The sequence below is a fragment of the Chiloscyllium plagiosum genome, chromosome 5 (genome assembly GCF_004010195.1).
Source record: "Chiloscyllium plagiosum isolate BGI_BamShark_2017 chromosome 5, ASM401019v2, whole genome shotgun sequence".
In the NCBI taxonomy this organism is placed as follows: domain Eukaryota; kingdom Metazoa; phylum Chordata; class Chondrichthyes; order Orectolobiformes; family Hemiscylliidae; genus Chiloscyllium; species Chiloscyllium plagiosum.
In genome coordinates, this window is record NC_057714.1 from 13,542,399 (window position 1) to 13,562,892 (window position 20,494).

The 20,494-nt window shown below is 40.7% G+C and overlaps 1 protein-coding gene across 1 annotated transcript in view; it reads right to left on the minus strand.

Annotated features, from left to right (window-relative positions):
- LOC122550229 (A disintegrin and metalloproteinase with thrombospondin motifs 16) overlaps positions 1–20,494 on the minus strand; it is a 229,647-nt gene that overhangs the window by 99,876 nt on the left and 109,277 nt on the right. Inside the window, exon 11 of the mRNA XM_043690988.1 lies at positions 9,967–10,115. Coding sequence (XP_043546923.1) covers positions 9,967–10,115 — 149 coding nt within the window. The remainder of the gene's footprint in view (positions 1–9,966; positions 10,116–20,494) is intronic.

The following is a 20,494-nucleotide window of genomic DNA, read 5'->3' on the forward strand; positions in this document are numbered from 1 at the left end:
TCTCAAACCTTGGGGAAACCAGGCTAGCAGAAATTATGAAGGGCTAGATCATCAGGGAAGCAACTTGTGAGCCAGGAACAGCAGGAGTATTTCCACCTGGATCAACCAAGTAACCTCATCAAACCACAAACACCACTCACACTATGGTAATGGCTTGGAAGGAGTTAATGCTTCCGTTAAATTGAACTCCACCAAATCAGATGATGTTACACAAACTTTGCATGAAGACAGTTCAGTTTTACCCAAGTATACAAAGGAAGCTGATGTATCCTATACTGTTCTTGAGAATGCTTAGAATTTTGCCTGGTACAATGTAAACTTACCTATTGCTATCATGCAATTAAAAATAAGTTGTTATCAAGACAAGAACCTCTTCAGTTTAAGCTCATAAAGTAGTTTATCTTCTAACACTGATTATAATACAGGGCCTGGATTCAGCACAGGAGGGTGAAGATGGCTGCTAAATATGCAACCAGAATACCATATGCTGGTAGCAGTGATATCTCAAAATAAGACACCCCTCTGCTTTTGTGATCACCAATCCTTCCCCGTCATGCTATCTCTACCCAACTAAACCCACTCACACCCCTATCGTCAACTCCAGTTCATTTCCACTGTCCCCTCCCCCAAACCTCAAATATCCTTAGGGTTGCCAATTCACGTTCTAATGACTGTATTAAGGATACAATTTAAGGACCCGAAGTGAAGCCCATCTCTTGAACCAGGAACGGTGCAACAAACCTGTGGAGTCTAAAGCTTTAACTGGCAGCAACAAGATTGAGAATTATCGGGTGATAATTCATTGACAGAGAAGTCCTGAGGAGCTGAATGGCCTACTTCTGCTTCTATGTCTTATGGTCTTATTATTAAATTTACATTTAGAATGCAAACCTAGCCATTAAATGACATGCCATTAATTTTAATGGAAAGCTTGCAACAGTGAAATGGCAGAATTCATCCAGCCAATTCAGCAGCTAATTAATCCGAGAGTTTTTCAAGTTTTACTTTTGAGTTGCCTTTGTAATACTTTTGTGCCAATTTTGCTATTCACATCCATTAATGTTGAACTCCATAAACTTGATGAAATCATCAGAAATGCAGATTAGCTGGAATTTATTTCAATAAATAAGTTTGGGATACAGGTCAGAATATTTACACTTTATGCACACCTCTGAAACATTCTCTAGCGTGGCGAACCTCAGGTTAAATCACCAGCAATCATCTCTTTCCTGCAGTTCTCTGGGACTATGGCAACTTTACTTTCTGCTCTTAAACTTGGCTAATAAAGGCAAGGGTCCATATGTCTTCTTAACCACTTTATCCACCTGTCTACTTTAAGGGACATGCACATCATGGTCCCTTTGGTCTTGGTATACCCCAGGTTCCTGCTGTCCATCAGGTATTCTCTTCCTTTGTCTGGCCTGCCCAAGTGCATCACCTTACACTTACCCGGATTGGATAACCACTAACTGAGTACCAGTTGACATTTGAAGCAAGTTGTGAAACATATATTTGCAATCGACGTAATGACGGAAATAGAAGTCCAATTAACATCACTGACTGCATGTCAGCATATCAACAATTTTTGGTTTTAGTAAGAATCACAGCTTTATGATTTTTATAAACTAATTAGATTTCTATGGGAAAGTAACTAGGAGAGATTCAGGAAAAATTGATCATACCTTATAGAAGTAGTGGTCTTCCAGAACAGAGTGAACTTCATAGAAATTTCAGGGATCATGTTAGGATACTGAGTTTCAGCCCAATTAGTTTAAAGATTTTTTTCATCTGGCTCTCAAAATGAGTTTTCTTGACTTGTTAAGTTGTCCTGGGACAAAACTTCATGTTATAGATGCTGTGAGAATTACACTCATCCAATACTTGAGCTGTTATCCAGTCAGCAGGGAAGCGAAAAGAATTAACTCTTAGGTGTGTACCTGAACGGAACCGCATTTCCCCTCTGATTACAACTTAAAGGAAAAGGAAAATCCACATGGCAAAGTTTTTGTATAAAGTAATCTCCTCACCTCCATCTGGAATATGTATAAGAACACATACACATATATTCCAATACTGAAATAATGCTGGACCTGTAGTTTTGCTGAGAACTAAGATTTAAAATATTCCTCTCTGTGTAGCCCTGCTTGGTATCAGTTATGAGAATTTGTCCAAATATTTTTTTTGGTTCTACCGGTTTCAATAGGACTCATTATTGTAGGAGAGTCTGGAAGCTTCGTAGAAATTGCCTGGCCCTGAAACACCACATTACTGACTGGCCACAACGGCATATTTGAACTGGAGAAATATTTCTGGCATGGGGCACCTCCAAGATTGGTTCAGTTTGCCAGCCCTCATTGAAATAAGCAAAACTGCCAGAGGACATAAATGCTCCCTCTTTAGTTGCCAGCACAGATACACAACTGTGTGAAAAAAAAAAACCCACCAAATTGCTGGTGCCAACATCATACATAATTCTATTGATTCTTATCCAAAATAACATTTAGCCTTGCTATTCAGTGCTGCTCTAAATAAGTCAAACTTTACTTTGATTTCAACTCCCCGTTTGGAACACCTCAACTTTCCATATGGTAGGGGATACATTTGACCTGGTTCCACTTGGATGATTTTCATTTCATAATGATTAACAACTGGTCAGTCAAATTCAACATCTTAATTGTTTTCCTTACACTAAAGATCCACAGGCCTAATTACCCTCATCCATCAAACACTTAATGTCAAACGTGTTTTGGAGCCTGTTAAAAGGTCAATAATGTTATTTAAATGCCTCAAGAGATCTTGGAAAGTTGTAGGATTGGATGTGGTTACCGAGATAGGGAAAGACAACGCTATAGAGCGATTTGAAAAGACAGCAAATTTTAAACAGGTAACAGTTAATTAAGCAACGTAGCCAATGCAAACTGCATGATTTGTTGGCAGAATGCTGACAAAATGCTAGGATTGGGTATCTTACATAGGTGAAAAATGTTGATGTACTCTTTAACAACAGTCTCTCTAAATTTTCGTTTCTGCTCTGTGGGCCTGGAATTCCCTCCCGAAGGGCATTGTAGGTCAACCTACAGGTTGTGGGCTACAACAGTTCAAGAAGGTAGCTCATCACCACTTTCTCAAAGGGAACTACTGATGAGCAATAAATGCTGGCCAGCCAGCGATGCCCAAGTCCCACTGGTGGATAAATAAAAGAGAACCTCCAATGTCTGAGTTGTAGTGACTCTGGGAGTGGAAGCCAAGGTGTTGACACACTGAATGGAGCATCCTGAACCTTCCAGGAACTTTGCACCCCAACTGTTAAATGCTTCTTCTCCATCAAGAATGCAATGCCTTTAGCAATAGACATTTACATTAATAATTACATTTGTAAACAAGGACTGATCTTGCTAATCAGACAAAGCAAATATTTTTCTTTCTAATGACATGGATCCATAAATTAAGCATTGACAACAGATCTAAATTTGATCAGCGTTTCAATCCTCAACAAGGCCACATCAATGAATCAGGGTGCACTGAATTCCTTACAGTTTCCAATGCTCCAAAACACTGTCACCCCTCTATTATTAGCTCTTATGCCACTTGAGGGATGCTAAATGATTATTGCTCTAGGAATGTCTAGATTGACCAGCTATCTTTGAGTGCGGCTAACAAATTTCTCTGGAACTAGCTCAACACATGAGAAACTGAAGGAATTAGCATTGTGTTCTTTGTTGTCAAAATAAAAAAGACAACAATATTTTAGTTTTTGAAGAATGAAAAATTTGAAAGACTATCTCATACTGTTCAGAAGAGTTGCACATTGAATGTATAATATTAAATATTATTCGAAAGGCTTATTAAGTTAAGAATACAAGCAAAGAACAAGATTAATTGGAACCAATTTTTGGTGAACCTACAGCTCGGCTACTAATTACAATTCGACTTTTAATCCTCAGCTTAAAAAAGGACTTTTCTTGTCAGAAAGGAAACACTTCAAAATAGTTTAGAGGGGCCCCAGGACAAAAGGCAATGCTCTCCATTAATGTTTTGTAAATTCAATGAAGTTCCATCATCTCCTATCCAAACCTCTATAGAATTCCTGCATTCTTGAGCTAAGATCAGACCTTAACCATTTGATTTGGTTGTGAATGAGTCACCTTTTATTGATCAAAGAACACTGGTCATAATGTTCACTCAAGGGCTTTTGAGGGTTATACACCTTACGGTGGATATTCTTCAGTTTAGTCTCCCTTGGTCAATATATCCAATGAGAGCTGCAATCCACTCAGAAATACAACCCACTCAACAACAAAGAGCTGCACAAAACTTCTTGTTTTGTATTTAGTCAGGGAGAGGCTAAACAGGTGTGAAAGAGAAACAAATAGAAGGACACACTAACAGGGTTAAATTAATTAGGCACAGATCCATTGGGCCAAACTATCTGTTTTGTAATGTTGTCAATTCTGTATCGTTATATTTAAAGTATTTTATTTAAATCTTCAAATATTGCATTTTCACTGCTCAAGAGTAACATTATAACCCTAGCTTGTGAAACAATATTTTGTATCATGATCACCCTGCCAAGCCCAGGGCTTTCCATTTTGAGATTATCCTTAACTAATACTGGCTGCATCCATTTCTTTGTCTATTACATTTAAAGTAACCTTTAACTTCCAGCTTCTACATCAAATAGACCGAATAGTTTACAACTGTGACACACATAACTGCGTAAACATAACGAGTCCCCAAACTTCAAATGGCATATAACAAGTTCATAGCAAGGAGGAGTTTGATTCCAAGTGAGATTTGACGTATTTCTCATAGTAAAAGCATGTTTCAGATCCAAGACTTACAGATAAGACAATTCAAAGCACTCAATTCATTGAAAGAGTGGATAAGTACACAGGAATGGTGGAGCCCCTGAAAGCTTTATCTGTTCTCTCATCTTAAAGGGGAGGTACTCCTTCAGTTGTTGAAATTTAAACCTGCTGACTTCAGGTGAATCAACAACACCTTCACCCTGGCAACTGCTTTGGGCAGTGCCATATTGCCATTAGTTTACTTTCTATCAAAACTAAGTTTTACCAAATGTATGAAGATGGATGGGACAGACCTATGAAGAGACACTGGATTGGTTACGATTATATACACTGGAGTTTAGATGTATAAACTATAAAAGTGGGAAAGATGCTCCTGATGACCAGGGAGTCCAGAACCAGGGGTCACAGTCTAAAGATGTGGAGGGAGGCCATTTATGATGGAGATGAGAAGAAATCACTTTGCCTAAAGAGTGGCGAGTCTTTGGAATTCACTGCCACAAAAAGCAGTTAAGTTTAAAACATTGAACATTTTCAAGAAGGACACAGATGCAACTTAGGTCTAAAGGGATCAAAGGATATGGATGAAAGTAGGAACACGGTACCAAGTAGGATAATCAGCCACGATCATATTGAATGGTGGAGCAGGCTCGAAGGGCCAAGTGGACTACTCCTATTCCTCTTTACTATGTTTCACTGTTTCTATAAATACCTGAATCAAAGGAGATACAGTCCTGAACTTGACAAAACCAGTTTATCCTGTCAAATATTTTACATGGCAAAAGAAAAGATGCCAAAGAATTCCACCAGAGGTCTGAAGTGTAATTTATAATCTGTGCCATGCTGTTATGTTTGCTGGACAGATATTAGTGGGAAGGTTTCGCAGCCACATCACACTCCTCTTGAGTGTTGGTGTTAGCTGCAGTTACATGTGGTGTTGGACTTGGGGCTGCAGTGTGCATGACTGAAGTAAAGACAGGGAAAATATTGCTTGAAGGTCACCTTCATGTTTTAGTTCGAACCTGTCACTCAGCTTCACGCTGACCAATGCAATGCTGAGATTCAGCAAATTTCTGCATAAATTTGGAAAGACTACACAAGTTCTCTCATGTATTTTAAAATATTGGTCTTGGTCTTCTGCTCTCTAATTGGTCAGAGACTATTGGCATGAGTTGAGACTCATAGAGCTCCTACTTGACCTTTGTTGTGGGTGCCTTGGTGGCTCAGTGGTTAGCACTACAGACTCACAGTGCCAGGGATCCGGGTTCAATTCCACCCTCGGGCGATCGTCTATGTAGAGTTTGCACGTTCTCCCATGTCTGCGTTTCCTCTGGGTGTTCCACTTTCTTCCCACAGTCCAAAGATGTGCAGGTTAGATGGATTGGCCATGCTAAACTCTCCATAGCGTCCAGGAATGTGCAGGCCAGGTGAATTAACCTTGGAAAATGTGGGATTACAGGCATAGGGTATGAGGATGGGTCTGGGTGAGATGCTCTTTGGAGGGTCAGTGTGGGCTCACAGTCATAGACTTGTACAGCATTAAAACAGACCCTTCAGTCCAAGTTGTCCAAACAGACTAAATTAATATAGTCCAATTTGCCAGCATTTAGCCCATATCCCTGTACTTCCTTCCTATTCATATATTCATCCAGATGATTTTTAAATTTTGCAATTGTACCAGTCTCCACCACTTCCTCTGACAGCTCATTCCATATTGGCACTATCCTCTCCATGAAAAAGTATCCCTTAGGTCCCTTTTAAATCTTTCCCCTCTCACCTTAAACCTGTAATCTGTAGTTTTGGACTCCCTTATTCTGAGGAAAAAAGACCTTGGCTCTTCACCCTATCCTGGTCCCTCATGATTTTATAAACCTCCATAAGGTTACCCCTCAGCTTCCAGTGCTCCAGGGAAAACAGCCCCAGCCTGTTCAGCCTCTCCCTATAGCTCAAACTCTTCAACCCTGGCAACATCCTTGTAAATCTTCTCTGCACCCTTCCAAGTTTAACAACATCCTTCCTATAGCAGGGAGACCAGAAATGAATGCAGTATTCCACAAGTGGTGCTGGAAAAGCACAGCAGGTCAGCCAGCATCCAAGGAACAGGAAAAATCGATGTTTTGGGAAAAGCCCTTCAACAGGAATAGATTCCTGATGAAGGGCTTTTGCCCAAAACGAAGATCTTCCTGCTCCTCGGTTGCTGCCTGACCTGCTGTGCTTTTCCAGCACCATTCAGATCTAAATTCTGGTTTCCAGCAGCTGCAGTCCTCACTTTTGCCTAGCATTCCACAAGTGGCCGAATCAATGTGTTGTACAGCCATAACATGTCTTTCTAACTCCTTTACTCAATGCAATGACCCAATAAAGGCAAGTGTACCAAACACCTTCTTGACTATCCTATGTACCTGCGACTCCACTATCAAGTAACTTTGAATCTGCACTCCAAGGCTGATGGGTCAAATGGCCTGCTTTCATGCTGTAGGGATTCTGTAATGATTCTATGAGAAAGATCGGTGACTTTACCTAGAATTGGAGACTTAGCCAGCTCTTCACTGACCAGGATAGTTACTCGTGAAATGTTAGACAGATTATTACCGTGATGTCAATTTTCCTGCTCCTCGAATGCTGCCTGATCTGCTGTGCTTTTCCAGCACCACTCTACCCTTCAGCATCTGCACTGCCCACTTCTGCCTAGATTAATACCATGTCTAACTGCCAAGTAACTCTACAACTGACCCCTCAGCCAACCACTCCTAATCCTTCAACTCCCCTCCATGATTTCCACTGACCCACTGTACAATCCTATCACCATATCAAGCTGGCATAATGTCACTCAGTTAAAAATCACACAACACCAGGGTTATGGTCCAACAGGTTTAATTGGAAGCACACCAGCACCAATTAAACCTGTTGGACTATAACCTGGTGTTGTGTGATTTTTAACTTTGTATACCCCAGTCCAACACCGGCATCTCCAAATCATTATTATCACTCAGTCATCGTATTCACTTACTTCACACACTTACTCACAAAACATTGAAAAGCTGTCTGAAGTTCTTAAAGCTTAACACTACATTAGTAAATGAAAACTTACCAAAGATGCAGAAAATGCTTGGCTGCTCCTAAGGATCCTGTGCTATGAAGAAGGACTGTGGGTTTAGATACCTTGGTCAGAAATGTGGAGCTCTGTTCTTCTGAAGAAAAAAGGAGCATTGCCACTCCTCTAAAGCTTCAATTGCCGATCTCACAATATATCAGCTGTGAATACAGCCTCAGCAGTGACCCTGGTTAAACTTGCTTACTCAAACCTTGACCTACAGGAATGTATTTCTGAAAGCCTGCCTGTGAACAAACCTAGCTGTCTAATCATGGCAAGCCACAATCCTTTAGGTCTAATTCTCAACTTCCAAGATATGTCAAGCAAAAGAGAAAATTTAAAGAAGTGTGACATTCCTTGTGAAATCCTTAATATCAGAGAACGTTGCGCACTAAACATGGTCACCTGACAACCCACACAACCTACAGGGAATTTACCAAATTGTCTGCCTCAGAATTGCCACTTTAAATCAAGAGGCACGGGAACTCAATGAGGTGTCAACAAATTGGTATCTCTTGTCACAGTCACTCTTGCAAGATTACTGTGAATGCTGTGTGATGGAAGACCTTCTGTACCATCCAGCTTGAAATGAAACAATGACACAGACAAGGAATGGGTATATCAACAGCACCAAAAAGGAGAGAGAAAACACCAAGGACTGATAACAACATGGATACCGGAAACTCTTCCCTCTCTTGCTTTCTCAGTCATGGAACCAATGGAAAAACAACTTGAAAAAATTAACACATAGAATTGAAGATCGACAAACTTCATCAAAAAGCAACAGAAGAACAGCTAAAGAAACAATAGGACAGTCTTCTCATTCCCACAGCCTAATAGATCTTCAGATCTATATATGTTTTTGCTTTTTCTTCATGCCTGTACCAGGCAACTGTACTCCTCCACTATGTTTTGTTGTTTGTATTTATTTGTGTGTTTGTTGTTACATTTAGTTTTGGGAATAATAGGTAATAAATCCACTCTCCTTCACTTAATAAATCTTAGAATTGGCTCCCCATTTTTGAACTGGTTAATTAAGTTTCATAGAAGCATGATAGTTATGCGCTAAAAGAAGGAAACATTTTTTGTGATTGACTGAGAGGGATTTAAATAGTGAGGGGAGCCATGACCACCCCCTCTCCTGATGGTAACAAAAGACATTCTCTACTTCAATTACATGTCAGGAGATGTGAGAGTTTCAATCCATATTACTGCAAATTTATAGCGCATGAAACTACTTTGTAATTTATTGGTTCTTTTTCTAACAAAACATTAGTAACATCTGCATTAATTATTGCAATAATCTTTTTTGGATATTACTGAACACACACAGAGATTAGATTACTCTAGGTAAACAGCAAAGCCACTGAGCATTCTAAGGAGAATTTAACTTAACATTCCATAGACTGGTTTGGGTTACACTGCAGATTTTAACTGATGCGTTCAGACTTAAGTTTATAAAAGTTTTAGGTATTAGGTTTTAAGATTTCATCTTCATGTCAAGCATCTGAATTCCTCAGTTTGTTTGAAGCATTTTTGATCACACCCAAATATCAAGTCCATACAGATTAAACATCAATAACTTTCCGAAAGTGAGAGAAGACTTCTGAAAAAAATTGGAACTTCTGAAAAAAATTAGGGCAATAAAATGTTAGGTGCTAGAGCAACTATTCTTCTGGCATCCTTTTAACTTGCCAAGATATTTTAAATGCTTGCTGATCTCGTCATCCTGCCAAAGTTTAAGACCTATATTACATTGTTGAATAATACATTGAAAACCTGAAAATAGTTTGCGTGAGTGAATGACAGCGAGTAACTGGACGTAGGGTTCTGTTTCAAGCTACAATGTTTCACTTCTCAGTTTTCAGTAATCTTTACAAAACTGCACTATTTGGTTCTCCCAACTAACTACCATAACTTCACCTTCAGTCATTCAAATCGGATTTCCAGAGGTTGCTACTGAGCTTGTGGTGAGAATCTGGGGAACCCAGTTGGGATTTTCAGACCACAAAGTTGTCAAGATGCCACTAATAAGGAACATTGCCCATATATACAGTGCTGTTTTACCTTGGGTTTGTACACTGACGTTCTCGGTTTGTTACTCCTCCTCCACAGGTCCTCGAACAAGGTGACCACATTGACCAGCTTGACCAACGACCATTTATAGGCTTTGGCCCTGAATCTCCATGTTTCACACATTGCCCACGGCGACACCACTGGATTACAAAAAATGGAAGAAGAATGGAAAACTGGCTAAATAAGTGCATTAATGTATTTAGTCATGTATTTTGTTCTACCAATTAATAATTGAACTACAGGCAATTTTCAAGATTAGACTCTTATTGAACTGTTATTTAATGAATATTCTTGCAACATTTCTCATGTGAGTCAAAAGATATGGCTTTGAAATCGGAGCTTGTATTCAGTTTACAAGTGTAAAAAATGGGCATTTGACAGTCTAAAATGTTGGCATGAAATCCTTTGCCCACAGATTAGAGTTCCTCTGTATCCCTTCAGACTCCATACTCAAAACAAGCATCAGCTCTGTCTTTGCACATGCGAAGGTTTAACAGGTGTTCACTACCTCCTTTGCATGTAACCACAGCATGTGTTTGCATACAGTGATAATATTCCTCAATAAGGGGGCTTGTTTAGCTTGGTTGGCTGGTTTCTGATTCAGAGTTATGCCAGTAGCATGGGTTCAATTCCCACTTGAGCTGAGGTTAACATAAAGGACTTTCCTTCTCAATCACTCCTTTCACCTGAGGCATGGTAACTGTCAGGTTAAACCACCATCAGTCATCTTTCTCTAGTGAGAAGAACAGCCCTGTAGTCTGATAGGACTCTGGTGACTTTACCTTTATTCTTCGGACACTTGGCAATTAGGTTAGTAATTCTTAAAAATGTTGAAAAAAAAATGGCTTGATAAGTTTAAATGCTTTTAAAAACACCTCACCTATTGAGGAGCAAGAACTATCTGTCTCCCTTCTGATTTTCTTGCCACCCTTGCTTTTAAAGACACTGATTGACATCTAAGCATGCTGAACCACAAGCCTCCAACGTTCCAGAGACCTGACTCAGAGTTGGTGAGTGGTGCTTACAGCCAACAATAAGATCATGAAAATATCTGCAGTGGTCGCTGCCATCTGACCCACTCATCAGTTTGCACGAAGATCATGTCCCAGTTTGGGCAAAATCCCAATTCTAGGCTATGCGTTCTGTGTATCAGTAACAAAGTTCTATTGATTAATGCACCTCCTTTGTCTGATTCGCTATCATCATCTCTCACATTTATACCAGCCTTGCATTAGATATCTTCACAATGCACCACAATTTTCCAATCACTTGCATCATTGTGCCAAACTCGGAGGCTGACCACCTTTGTGGCTCTGATAGCTGATCTTCTCTGTTTTACCCCTATTTCAACATCTGGATGCCTGTTTCTCATGATGTTCTTCCATCTGGCTGCTTACTCATCACCCTCACTCTGTCCGACCTACTCATACACTGCATTTTTTAAAACTCTCCATGTATTCTCTGAATGAAGTTCCATTCATCCCAGTTCAGATTCAAGCCTTGTCTGTAGAGTGCTCCTCTCCTTCATTGACAGTTTACTACTCCATCTCCTGCTCTTGAGATCATTCCTGACTCCTCTACTCAACAAACTATATATAGAGGGGGCACAACTTTCAACTTTGGCAAGTCTATAGAAGGGAAATCAAGCTGGATGTATAACTACCTGGCAATCCGAAATTAGTTTACACCTCCCCTGTAACAAAAACCTCCATCCAGTTTGGAAGTCTTTGTTGGCTCTACTTTTCTGACAATTTTAGAGTTGAATCCCTGACCGGAACGAAGGAGCTAAAATAAATCAGTTTTGATCAGAGATGTCAGAGTTTGCCTTTGCTTGTTCCTATTGACGCACACAGTATGCAAATCTTGCACTAACTCCTTCACTCACAGTATGATTTCAGCATGCATCTCAGCTTGACCCATGTTACTGGTCAACTAGTCAACAGAAGGTTGGACATTATGCAGAACCATTCATATTTAGGTTCAGCTTTTAAAGGCAATTTGTCCCTCTTAAGGGGAGGTTGCATGTTTCATGCTGATGCTGACAGACATTGGTGCAAATGGAGAGATTGGAAATATTGCACCAGGGCAGTTAGCTCTATGTTTCACAGATATAGCACTGGAGGATTAGTCATGTGGTGAACTCTCATGTTTCTGTGTGGGTCCAGAAAGTTGTTAAAGACTGATTTCTGAAGGAGATGGAAGCAATAGGCAAATTACCTGGTGTCCAGAGTTCAAATGCTATAAGATATTCAATCATCTCTCACACGGTCAAAATCACTGAATTCATTGTAAAAGAGCATATTATTCCCAGTACCTACTAATGTCTCACACAATTCAATGCACCACATCCCCATCAGTCACCTAAGGACATCTGTTGGCATTTCGGATTCATGCTGAGCACACAGAAACTCTTCCAACAGCCCCACACATAACAAGCAGTGCTGCAAACCTCACACTCAACTCTCACTGCCTCCCTGCATTTCAAGCTATTCAGCTACGGCAGGCATCTCTTTCAAATTCAGTGATACACAACCTGTGACACTCTGCCCTCTCCCTTACACAGAAATAGTGAGCACATTAAAAGGGAGCAGAACTGAACTAGCGACGGTGCACTTTGAGTCATCTTTAGCATGTCTGAAGAGATTGCGCTGCACATCATGTGCTCAGCTAAAGCAGAGGCCAAAGAATTTGGCATTGCTGAGACCAGACAGGATGATTGCACATTACAGCAGCTATGTTCCTTCTCAATTTACACCTAACCTTCACCCTACTTTTTGATATGAAGGGAAAGCTGCAGAGTTCTTGATTAACAATCCAATCATTCCCTAACTTCAACTTGCCCTTTCATAATTTTTTTGCTCTTAGATGGCTGCAAACTGTCAGTTGCCCAGGCATGGGGAAGACAAAGGGTAACACCCCATTACAGAAGCAGCATTGTCTGCTTGCACTTGCAGCTATCATATTCTAGTCGACCTATTCAGAGTTGTTATTACACACCTCCGGAGAAGGTGGAACTTGGACGCAGGTCCCTCAGGTACTGATTCTAGAAGCATCTTAGAGGCAAGGAAAGATTTGTTGAGATCTACACTTGAAGGGTTACTGATCACAAGTGGGCTGCAGCTGGGCCAAGCGAAAGGGGTGGCTGGTATGCCAACTTACCAGAGGGCAAGGCCATAGACAGACTCTGCTGCAGTGGATTCAGACAGGAATACAATGGAGTAGTGGACAGACTAAAAAGCCAAGAGGTGTACACACTAAAACGCTGAGTGAATTGGCAAACCTGCCAGAGAGCCAGCTATCAATGATCAGGGAGGAGGCTGCCTCCAACTTGCCAGAGAGATACTGATACGTAGCTTGAAGCTCACAGACTGGAGATCAAGGCCAACTTCATAAATACATGGGAAGCCCCAGTTGTGACTCAGCATTCAGCGGCTCATGTCTCAGCTTCCACCTGAGCATGAGCAGAATCCACCAGATGGCTTAGTGCTGCAGTGAGCATTCGGGCAGAGGTCGTGAGATCTTTACCTGTTGCCGTGCCCGCTCAGACACCTATCAACATGGCCACACATGACTGTGCTGAAAGGGACATGCCAGCTCGAGAGCAGACCAAAATCTGGTGTCTAATAGATTACCATAATTGTTGAGACACTGCTGCGCGAAAGGGGCAGTTATACAAAGCCATGGCTCTTTCTCAGAACTTCCCAGTGCCCTTGCAGGTGCTGCTCTGCTAGTGAGCCAATGCAGTGTGATTGAGGACAGGCCCTCATGGCTCAGAGCTGCCCACAGTCATTCTGCAAAGCCATCTGCAACCACCCTCCCCCTCTACTGCAAATCAGCTCCCTTCTGCTGCAGCTACAGGATTGTTACTGCTCAAGGGCACCAGAAGTGCAAAGGCACATTGAAGCAAGGCACTTAAAGGAGAGCACAAGGGTGAACGGTTCATGTTGATTCACGTAACTCAATGTGTAAAGATGTTATGGAAAGGCTTATGCTGCTGGCTTTTTTTTTTAATAGCCTTGGCCAATGCGACACTGGAATTGTGCATCTTGAATGGATGTAATAGTGAAGCCATGGTGACAAAGGCAAGCCAAATTTTGGGAAGCACAGTCTCAGAAGACAGGCTCAGATAGCGCACAGAACCTACTGTTTCCCAAAGTTTCCTCTTCTTTCTCCGAAGGTGGCCTCCAAATCCCCGGTGGCATCTTGGTGATATTGTGTGTATATAGGAGTAGATGTCTATATATCCTGGAAGGCTCCTCCAGAGCAGTTCAGGGATCAGAATGATGTTACAGCGGTGTGGATGGTCTGCATCATGATATTCCTGGCACCTCCATGGCTTTCATTACACTTCCACTGTCTTCTTGTGTTCAGGTGACAGAAGAATATCATCATGCACATATGGGAGGAGGAGGGGGTGGGCATCTTTGACCCCTAGTCTCCAATCCTCTGATTGATCTTGAAGACCTAAAGATGGGGGTGAGTTGCAGATAGCTTCGGACAGAAGGCGTCTTGGCAGCTCCTAGAATGACGTATATTATGAGCAGAGCATTCTGGTGCAAGAAATAGGCGCTGGTGGAATGGTGGCAGGTGCTGTTCCTTACTACTTGGGATGGGAGACCCACACATCCACACTTGGGCAGTCAATGCTATCCTGCTGGACCAGAAATCCCTTTACCCTGACAATCCATTTGGGAGAAAGTGAGGACTGCAGATGCTAGTGATCAGAGTCAAAGAGTGTGGTGCTAGAAAAGCACAGCCGGTCAGGCATCTGAGGAGCAGGAGAATCAACATTTCGGGTATAAGCCCTTCACCCTGATGAAAGGTTAGTGATCAGAGTCAAAGAGTGTGGTGCTAGAAAAGCACAGCCGGTCAGGCAGCATCTGAGGAGCAGGAGAATCAACATTTCAGGTATAAGCCCTTCACCCTGATGAAAGGTTTATGCCTGACTCTCCAGCTCCTCGGATGCTGCCTGACCGGCTGTGCTTTTCCAGCACCACGCTCTTCGACTCTGACAATCCATAAGTTTGCTCAATCCCACTTCCCATTCTTTAAAGCACGAGAGATGACTGGTCTCTATTGGACCTCTGTCACTTGCCAGGTGCTGAGATGGACTGTGTACTTACTGAAAGATCTTGCACATGCTCATCTGGAATGATCCAGGTCATGTAAAAAAATTAATGCTACTGTTGGAGTTGATGGAGGTAGCACAGTTCTGTAAGAAATTTCTTGATGTAGCCAGGAAGCCTCACAGCTTGCTCCAGACTAAGATGGAGGTATGGATGAGTGCTATGTGTAAAACTTATATGTCCTTGTGCAGAGAGCCCACGACTTCCTGGCCTTCAGACAGCTTCCCTCTCTGTGTGGCCACAAACCGTATACCTCTTGGCATGTATGGATGTCAAAATCCTTTGCCCTCCCTGAATTTACACACAAGCACACGATCAGACTTCTATTAACCTCTCTACATCAAGAGTCAAGATTAAAATACTTCATCTACCTGTCCTTCTTTAATAGCATTGCTGGAATTTCCTTGCACAGCATGTTCAGCTCAGAGTGAATAACACAGGGGTCAAATCAGTCAGAATGCTATCAGTGTACATATAGGATGCCCATACATACACCCGAACAAACACAGGCAGCATACAGGAAAACGTAGAGTGACCGTATCAATTCATATCTCTCTAAATTCCATATTAATTAAAATAGCATGACTACAGAGTCTAATTTTGCAGCCTAAAAATTTCAACAGATGCCACAATGTCTTTTTCACATTAAATCAATGTTTTTTGAAGTCAACATCAACATGGCAGAGTGACAAGATCCTATGTCTTCAGAGCCAAAGTTCTATCAGTGAATTACCATCTCCCTTAGTTTTTCAATGCAAACATTGTGATTTGTCTGTTCATCTGCAGAGATTAATATTTAAAATGATCCAATCTGTCAAAGCAAGGGGTGGGGTGGGGGGTTGGTTGGTGATAGTGCACAGTACTGGTAATGTCACTGGACGAATAATCTAGATTAATTTCCTGGTCTGCCCAACTTGCAACTCTAGATCCTCTGAAATATGGTTGACTTTTTTTTCTGTCCTCTGAAATGGCTTCACAAGCCAGTCAGTTCAAGGGCAATTAGGGTTGGGCATCAAATGCTAGCCTTACTGATGACACACTCGCATCTCATGGGAGAATACAAAAAAAAACACTCTTTGGACCCAACCATTTCTGAACAAATGGAGGTACATAATTTAGTCACATCACTGTCACAGAATACCAGGCTTCACTTATTGACACAACTGGATGAAGCCACTTTTAAACTTCGTCTAAAATCAAGGATATGGCACAGAATAGTAAAGGAAAATAATACACTCTGCTGTAAACACCTCAAAGCATTCTAACGACAGGTACATGAAGATACACAGGTTTTCACATACCTATATTTTATCAAAGTTTACCATATGTCACAGACACTTTATTTGGCCATAATTATTTTCTCATGGATTGAGTTGACATCTTGGTAATATTTTCACTTGAAATAAACCCCCATCTGTCTCTGAGTCACAACTGCAGCTGCATGCTCTTACCACAAGATGGAACTTCACAATCTCCAATTCCTCAGATTTTTTGTAATTTTCAGAGGCTGCAGTGAACATCAAGCTCTTTCTTTAGTCTGGTCCTTAAGGCAAGTATGGGCTTAAAATGCTTTCACTCTCATTATTATACTCACATTTTCTTTAAATTTTAAGACTCTTGCTATCCTCCTGTTTATCCAATCCCTTGTCAAATTCACTGATATTGCGACAGTATGAAACCTCCAAGGAGCAATCTCCTAGTGGTGCGAAATTGCTGTCTTTTTTAAAATGCATATAATTAGCTTCATGTTTTGGGAAATAAAATATGCACAGATCTTCCTCAAACTCTTGGTCATTTATTTCCACTACAAATCTCACTTATACAGTCAATTCCTCTACAACACGATGGTTGCGTTCCTGTGCAACCCCACGTTATAGTAAAATTGCGCTTTAGAAACAGCGCTCAAAGTGTTGGCAATGTTACTGCGTTACAGCCAACACGCGTGTTAAAATGTTCGCGCTTTTAGGAACACTGTCCCCAATTCATCAATTGCGTACAGCCAATTCCCGTTGACAAAACATGTGTTATTGCAGAACGAGCTGTACTGGCTTCCATACCGACTGGCCTTCCAATTCTTAGTGAAAAATCACACAACACCAGGTTATAGCCCAACAGGTTTAATTGGAAGCACTAGCTTTCAGAGCGCTGCTCCTTCATCAGGTGGTTATGGAATACACAATCGTAAGACACAGAATTTATAGCAAAAGTTTACAGTGTGATGTAACTGAAATTATACATTGAAAAATACCTTGATTGTTTGTTGTATTTTTCAATGTACAATTTCAGTTACATCACACTGTAAACTTTTGCTATAAATTCTGTATCTTACAATTGTGTACTCCACAACCACCCGATGAAGGAGCAGCGCTCCAAAAGCTAGTGTGCTTCCAATTAAACCTTTTGGACTGTAACCTGGAGTTGTGTGATTTTTCTCTTTAGTACAGCCACATTAAAACCTCCCTTAATTTTGCAGATATAAATGCAACTTTTTCTTTTATCTATGAGTTCTGGTGCATATTGTACATAGTAACAAATCAAAACATTTAGTGGCAAAGTAATAAACTTAATTTTTGATAGCAATGATCAAGAGGTTGCTAGCAAGTTTTAGGACCTAGAAGCCATGAAAGACTTTCTCAATTACTGTCCGCAAATAATTTGCACAGTTTCCCTACCACCACTAGGTTTTTTTGTGTCACTATAAATGGCATCACCACAGATTTCATCTTTACCATCATTCGCCATAAAAGCACCAATGTCCTAAAGGATATCTACCTCTATGAGACACCTTTTCAAACCAGGTTGGACGAGGGATCGGTCAAGGTTATTCCATGCTTCTGTGATCAATTGAGAAATGAGCAAAAGCTCTAGTTTCTTCAGTTGTCTGAGGGTTAAGATGCACATGTTCCAGAGTAGGTCCACTTGTTCTACTTTTTGGCATACCCATTTTACACTGCAACTTGCCTGTCATGTCCTCAGGAATATCAGCTATGCCATTATCGTCTAAGATATCCTTGATGCATGACACCTAAAAGCCTCAGAGACCAGCACATGTTATTTCAGAAATGGGTCTTTGAATCACAGGCTATACAATCTCTCCTTGGTCTGACACTCATCATCCAAATAACCATTTTTACATTCATGGATGGTCACACAATGTGGCTATGTGATAGTCTCTGTTAATCATATATTGAATGTATTATTAACATTAAGGATATACAACTGGAGGGCATTGGCTGATTAAGTATGTTGAAAACAAAGTGACATTCTTGCTACATAGGGTGTTGATCAGAGAGGAAGGTAATTAACCTCAAACGCATCAGAATTGAGCATTGGCTCAAAAATGTAATGGGCTCACACCACTGTCTTGTGCCTCTTGAAGGTTACTCAGGAACCAGTCAGGAACCATGGCTTCACGGTAGGTGCCTCATTGTCAGGTATTCTGCCTGATCAACGAACCCCGAATTAGGTTAGGTCTAAGGAAGGAGGGGCTGCTGAAAGCCATCCCTGGCCCAACGCCTTGTCCTATTCCTCTGGTGACCAACCCCTTATTGACACCTATCCTGCCCCACTCACCCATATGCAGGGCCATCCACAAGCTGGGACCTGGAGCATTACCAGTAGACTCCATAACTTCTGGCAGTCTTACCAGCCTCAGATTGGCTGGCAGATCTTGGGGATCACATTTTCACTCCAATGGGACCTGACTGTGTGGAAGGCACATCATTGGCCACCTAAGTGCCTGATAGCACTTAAATCTCATTGGCCTTTCCCTACAGAAACAAGATGGGACTGACACTGACTCTCCAACTTGTGAAGGCGATCCCTATCACCTGCACAAATTCCCCTATGCTTTAATTGTTCATTTTATGCATTGTATTTTACATTTATTTTGTTTTACTTTTGCAAAGAAGCTGGTCTATCTATCAATTACCTTTTTACGAGCTTGAATTTTCACTGAAACTTGCTTTTTCATGCTTGGAAATTAATAAAAAAATTAGTATTTTAGGGAAGACAAACAGAAGGTAGGAAAACCACAAACCTACTTCAAACTGTAATAAAAATGAAAGCCAAAACTAACATTTATTTCTTCTCTGCCACACACATGAAGATATCACCTCCCATACTGTTTTAAAGTTAGCAAGAAGTAAAGAAGTTAAGAAAAAACCCTCAGATCTCAGCAGACTCTTTACACAGGCATAGTCCAGAATGGATCATACATCAGCTGCACTGGTAATACCTCACACTCAGTTCTGTTGAAAGTTAAGTTGTGAAATATCCAAGTTAATACAATGCAAAAAAAAAATCACGTGAAGATATTACAGAATAATGCAGATTTCGTAGAGCACAGGAGGTTGTAATTGAACTCATTAAACTGTGTCGACTTCACCCTATTTTGTTTTTAAAAAAAAATCAGAAAAATTATGTTTAAGGGCAGAGAGATTACTGTTTATACCAAACATTAAGAATAACAAGACCATATGGTGTGGTTGATATTCATGAATTCAGACTTTGAAATAATACAGATCACTTTTGCTTCAATGGGAGGTGGCAAAAATGAACAGATTTGGGGGAAGCGGAGTTTTACCTTTAAGCATAATTTAATTCTAATATGGTTCAGTTTCAATAGAATCATGACTTTTCTGCTATAAGTTTATTTACTCAACACCAGGTGCAAACTCAGATTTCAGCTACAGATGGTAACATTGAAGACAAAGAAAATTGTGCACAAATTTTAAGGAAGAGGAGAATTAAAAGAGAAATGTATCATTAAGAAGGGGACAGCAATCTGGAAAAGTTCTGAACAGGCATTTCTGTCGATTAGCAACCTTGGTTCAGATTTAAGCAACAGGAGATTAAGAAGAGTCAGGTAAAGAAGTTCGAGAAATTTCTAAACGCAGTCACTAATCTGCAGTCAAGTGTAGACCAGCGCCTGACTTCCACATTGATGGGGGCTGGAGCTGAAATGGTGGTGCATTGGATGGCTTTGATGACTGTTGCCATCTCTAACACTCCACAGCACTCCAGCAAAGCATCCAGACACTACAAAGTAGAAACAAACATGTTGCTATTTTAAGTTGGAAAGCTATATCTAGTTTGGTGTAGCAAGGATTTGTGCTTGGTCCTCAGCTATTGACAATCCTTAACAATGACTTGGATAAAAAGACTGAGTTGAATGTATCCAAGTTTGATGATACAAAAGTTAGGTGAGGAAGTAAATTGTAGAAAGGTTGCAATAGAACTGAGATCAAATGAGTGGACAATAACATTAAAGATAGGATATTCTATTGGAAAATGTGAAGTTACTGACTTCAGAATGAAAACCAGAAAAGAAAAATATTTTTTAAAATGGTGAGAAACTGGGAAAGGTTATTCAGATGGATCTGGAGTTTTGA